Source organism: Triticum dicoccoides, chromosome 4A, assembly GCF_002162155.2.
Source record: "Triticum dicoccoides isolate Atlit2015 ecotype Zavitan chromosome 4A, WEW_v2.0, whole genome shotgun sequence".
Classification (NCBI taxonomy): domain Eukaryota; kingdom Viridiplantae; phylum Streptophyta; class Magnoliopsida; order Poales; family Poaceae; genus Triticum; species Triticum dicoccoides.
In genome coordinates this window covers 114,867,754-114,872,625 of record NC_041386.1, presented here as the reverse complement: position 1 = coordinate 114,872,625, position 4,872 = coordinate 114,867,754, and the positions used below count along the sequence as shown (strand labels likewise).

Genomic DNA, 4,872 nt, shown 5'->3' with positions numbered 1-4,872 from the left:
GCTCTTATATTAGTTTACGGAGGGAGTACGTATGATCTGATTAACAAATCGTCGCACTTGGCATGCGACAGTGGACTTCCATGGCTATAAGTACGCGCCAGATCTTCACTTCTTTTCCTTCATTCAGACGCATCCGAAAGCTCCTGGTCATCTGTCTCGACATTTTTGCCTCTCCTAGCTTCGTCTCAGTTGCTAGCCTGGTCGTCTGACTTGTGCCATGGCCCATGGGAAGAGGTCTAGGCAGCAGCAAGCCGAAACAACCTCCGTCAGCCTGATGGACCTGGACGGCGGCGACATGGCGCGCATCCTCATGCTCTTCTCCGGCCACCACAACAGCCACGGTCACCAGGGCGCTGCCGCGCCCGCGTCGCCGGAGAGGGTGTTCGAGTGCAAGACCTGCAGTCGGCGGTTCCCGTCCTTCCAGGCGCTCGGCGGGCACCGTGCCAGCCACAAGAAGCCGCAGCTGGCTGACGGCGAGCCGGCCAAGCCCAAGGTGCACGGCTGCTCCATCTGCGGGCTCGAGTTCGCCGTCGGCCAGGCGCTCGGCGGACACATGCGCCGCCACCGCGCCGTCGCGGCCGCAGGGGCCGGCGTCGAGCGCGGCCTCAGCCTCGACCTCGACCTCGGGCCGAGAGGCGACGGCAAGAAGAAGACAACGGCGGTGGCGGCCGGACTGATGATCGACCTGAACGTGCCGGCTCTGGCACTGGAGGAGGAGGAGCCGGCCGATCATGCCAAGCTGGGGCTCGCCGTGGAAATGCAGTTTCCCGTGGTGGTTGACTTCCGACGTTGAAATCTAACACAAGATATTTACGTCGCTAGAGCCTTCGTCGCTACATCATGCATGGCCAGCCGTGCAGCAGGCGCGTGACGAACTGGCTGCGCTGACGCCTGTTCACGCAGACGCCGGCAATCAAGAGCCAGCTCCGCCGGTGTGGGGTTGGCCGTGCCCCAAGCGGATATGCTGAACTGCTGTCCCTGACACGTTTCCTGGTGAAGCCGGTGTCCACCGTCAAGGACGAGGAGGCAGCGGACCTGACTCTTCTGCTGCATATCTACATCACCAACAGAGCAGCTCCTGATTTTTTTTGGAAAATAACATAGCTTTGTTAATTGCAAATAACGGTTACATCGCCTATAAAAAAAGATAGAATTTCATCTAAAGGCTCCTGAATCGCTAACCTAGTCATGGGCAACTTTATTTGCTTCGCTTTATTACAGTGTTCAAAACCAATGAACTGCCTCTCCCACACTACCAATAACGCAAGCTTTGTTAATCACCTCCTGCAATCCCAACTTATTACAAACTTCTTTGCTTTCTGACAAAGAAACAACACATTCTTTGTATCTTCCCGCCCATTTGTACAGAATGGGCATGTGGGCGAAACTTTAATGTGTCTATTGACAAGCGTAACACGATACGGGAGAGTTCCATGTAGCGTTCACCATTAGTACCTTCACCGGGCATGATAAATTTCAATTCTTAACCTAGATGGGATTGACATTGATTCGTCCCATACCATTAGTATCTTGGAATTTCCTCCCATTTTGTTGGTTTCATTCTACCAAACAAGCTAACCAAACAGTGAACAACCCATTTTTTTTTGTATAACTCCGAGCAATGAAGTCCGACATGTTATACATAGGAAGGAGAATCACGAGGACTCGTTGAGCATCTATTGGCCACAATGCTTGTCTCACCAAGTCTTCATCTCAAAAATTTGTGACTGGATCAATAAGATTTGATACTTTTGACAGAAGATGCTCCCTCCTCTAGGAGTAATAATTTTTCTATTTGCACAGTTCGGAATCCATGCATCTTTTCAAATTTTGATATTTTGTCTATTTCCAACTCGGCAGATATAGTCATTTTTCAGTGATATAACTCCCGCTCTAATGCTTTGCCAAGTAAAAAAGAGCCCTTTTTTAAACTTGTATTCATCATGCCGCCATCAGGGAAATATTTAGCTCTCAAGATAGGGCCACATAAAGAACCAGGATTGTCAAAAAGACGTCATACTTGTTTAGCTAACAATATCAGATTAGAATGATGTAGATGCAAATATTTTACATCCGAGTTTACATCTGCTATAAAATGCATCACAAGTGCTGCAAATATGCATCACTCGGGTGCAGATTTTACATCTAAAACCCAACCCTGTCGTCCGAACCCAAACTCCCAATAGAAACTTCCACCGCGTGACCGCCCTGCCTCCCACCGCACCACGCCGCCCGCCCACTGGCCCGCTGACACTAGATCCGGCCTTCCCACCTCGCCGTTGCCGGGTCTGCCGCCCTTTGCCGCCCACACCTCGAAATCGCCGAGATCAAAGTCGTGCCGCCTCTGATTTGAAGCATCTTCGTTCAATTTCCACCCAAATCTAAGGCCAACTCCACCGCACGATCCCAAACAGACATCCGTTTTGTTCGAATTCTGTCCATTTGGGTAGGGCAATGGGGTCGTGTCCGGGCCGTTTCTGGGATGCGGTAGCCGTGCGCCCCACACGCGGACGCATCCCGGCCGCATCCTGTCCGCGTACTTTTTTCTTTACAAGCCCGTAAACTTTTTCATCACTCATTCTTGATACATGGGAATACATCACCAAATTTTGACTGGAAAATCAAGACCAAAGAAAACAAGAACCACAAGAATACATTTTAGAAGATATCCAACTTCCTTAACTGCTCCTGTAAGTTGGATTAGTGTCTTCTTGATGCATTCATTGTTGATCTGCGGAAGAGCCGCCTCCATCCTGCGTGTTTCTTACTTCTTCGAGTCTAAAGAAGTAGAGGTTGCTTCCTCGCATCTAGTCTCGTGTCTAGCCTCTAATATAGCAACAAGTGCACTTGTCTCATCTACAGCCTCTATGCTAGCTAAAAGTGCACGAACATCTACTAAATTGCGCTCTGTCAATATATGATGTACTCTTTTTCCCTATACCAAAACTTGCATCCATTCTACACAACAAAATTTGAAGTTAGCACAACTAGTCAAATCTAGAGCACAAACCGAAGCTAAAAAGAGCACATACCCCATCGTTTAAGCACTTGATGAACACCCATCCGGGATGTTCCAGCGTTGTAGACACGCGGCGCATGACCTTTCTTTAGGCAGTGGTCACACTTAATGAGCGGCAACGGTGCACCGACGAGCTTTTGGGCTAGCACCGAGCCCGGCCGATCGCCATTCGTGTATCTACCGGCAGACCACCGACGGTGTAGATCCGAGCGGCTAGAGAAGGAGCCACTGCCTGCATGTGGCCTTGCGGCCCTGACAGGGCCTTCCGGCCCGGTGTCCGGCCAGTCCATGGCGCGGCGCGGCCTCCCACAGTCGGGCGAGCTCAAGACCGACCGGATCCGCCCCAAATCCGGCCGGCGGGTGCGCAAATCAGGTGGCTGTGGTTGGGGTAGCTCGGGGGTGCCGAGGGGAAAGGGTTGGGCGAGCGCGCGTCCGAGCTGCACAGCTACAATGGCAGCGGCGGCGGCGGCGAGGGAAGAGTGAAGAAGAATGGAGGGCATGCGGCCGGAGGAAGGGAGGGGGGCGGATAGAAAAAAGCGCCCCTGTGCCACCGACGGGCGAGCCAGGAGAGGACACGCGCAGACGACCTGCGCGTCCGCGTGCTGTCCGTTTCACCCCAAAAGCGGCGCAGACTTGGGTCGGGGATGGGTCAAAAGCGGACAAAAAAAACGGACAAAAATTCGTTTACGCTCGCGCACTGGACCATCTGGTTAGTCTATTTTATTTCAAACGGACGCACGTGAACAGAATGAAGTCGCGCAGTGGAGTTGGCCTAAGCAGCAAATGCTAAGAAAATAGCATGTGAACTTTCTGTCCGGCAGCGATTCAAGTTATGGCCGAAAATGTGAACTGCCCGCATTCATCACGCATCTCAAGAAACACCGTCAAGTACCTTCTGCTTATGTGTGAATACAACAATCTATTGACTTTGTACAGTACAGTATCTCGACTTCCCACAGGCACAGGTCCGGTAGTTGATTGGTTCCAAAAATCTCTAAATATTATGCTACTCCTTCCCTTTCAAATTACTTCACATGTATGATGTATTTAGATGTATTTTAGTTCTAAATACATTCATTTCTGCGACGAGTAATTTAGAACGGAGGAAGTAGATCTCATCCAACGGAGGGAGTAGACCCTGGAGCTGATGTCAGTTGCATTATACGGAGTAGTTTTCTGTGAACTACCCAAGTCAGCTGAGCGGAGTGACCATACTATAATTGCCAGGGGCATTGTTGACTTGGCAGGCAAGAGTTGTTTACACAGCTCTATTAGTTGACCTCACGGAGGCTTGGCCCCAAGAGCTGTGATTTCCGGGACTCACGTACTGCTCGTTCCGGATCATACACAATGCTACTCAAAAGTCAGAATGCTCGAATATCCTCAGACTGATTCCCTTGATGGCTTCAGGTTGACCCCCCAAACCTTGATATAAAATGCAGGTCAGCTGGCCCCTCATCATCTCCGCAGCATGTTTAAATACTACAGTCGGGGACCAAGACAGAGCCTAGAGAGCCAGTAACACGGTGACACTAACAGCCCATTATTAAAGAGGTCAAATATGGCGTTGCTTCTACACTTGTCAAGCCTCCCGCATCTGTAGTAGTGGCACTGGTGGAAAAAGGGCCTTTGGTCGCGGTTCGCAACTGCCATTAGTCGCGGTTGCGCAACCGCGACAGACCGTGCGCGACTAAAGGCCCCCCCCTTTAGTCGCGGTTGCTTAAGAACCGCGACTAAAGGCCCGTCCACGTGGGCGCCAGGTGGCCGTCGGGGCGGAGGACCTTTAGTCGCGGTTCTTCTGGCCAACCGCGACTAAAGGCCGCCGCAGGTTTAGGGTTTTAGCCCCCCCCCCC

The 4,872-nt window shown here is 51.4% G+C and overlaps 1 protein-coding gene across 1 annotated transcript; it reads left to right on the top strand.

Moving 5' to 3' along the window:
- The first annotated feature begins 217 nt into the window (after positions 1 to 217).
- LOC119288753 (zinc finger protein ZAT12-like) lies at positions 218 to 1,146 on the top strand. Its single transcript, XM_037568305.1, has one exon. It carries the CDS (start codon positions 218 to 220, stop codon positions 791 to 793), a length of 576 nt encoding a protein of 191 aa, XP_037424202.1. The 3' UTR covers positions 794 to 1,146.
- The last annotated feature ends 3,726 nt before the right edge of the window (positions 1,147 to 4,872 follow it).

Bases quoted from the DNA above. Each gene is read 5' to 3' on its own strand.
- LOC119288753 (XM_037568305.1), top strand. From the start codon at position 218: ATGGCCCATGGGAAGAGGTCTAGGCAGCAGCAAGCCGAAACAACCTCC.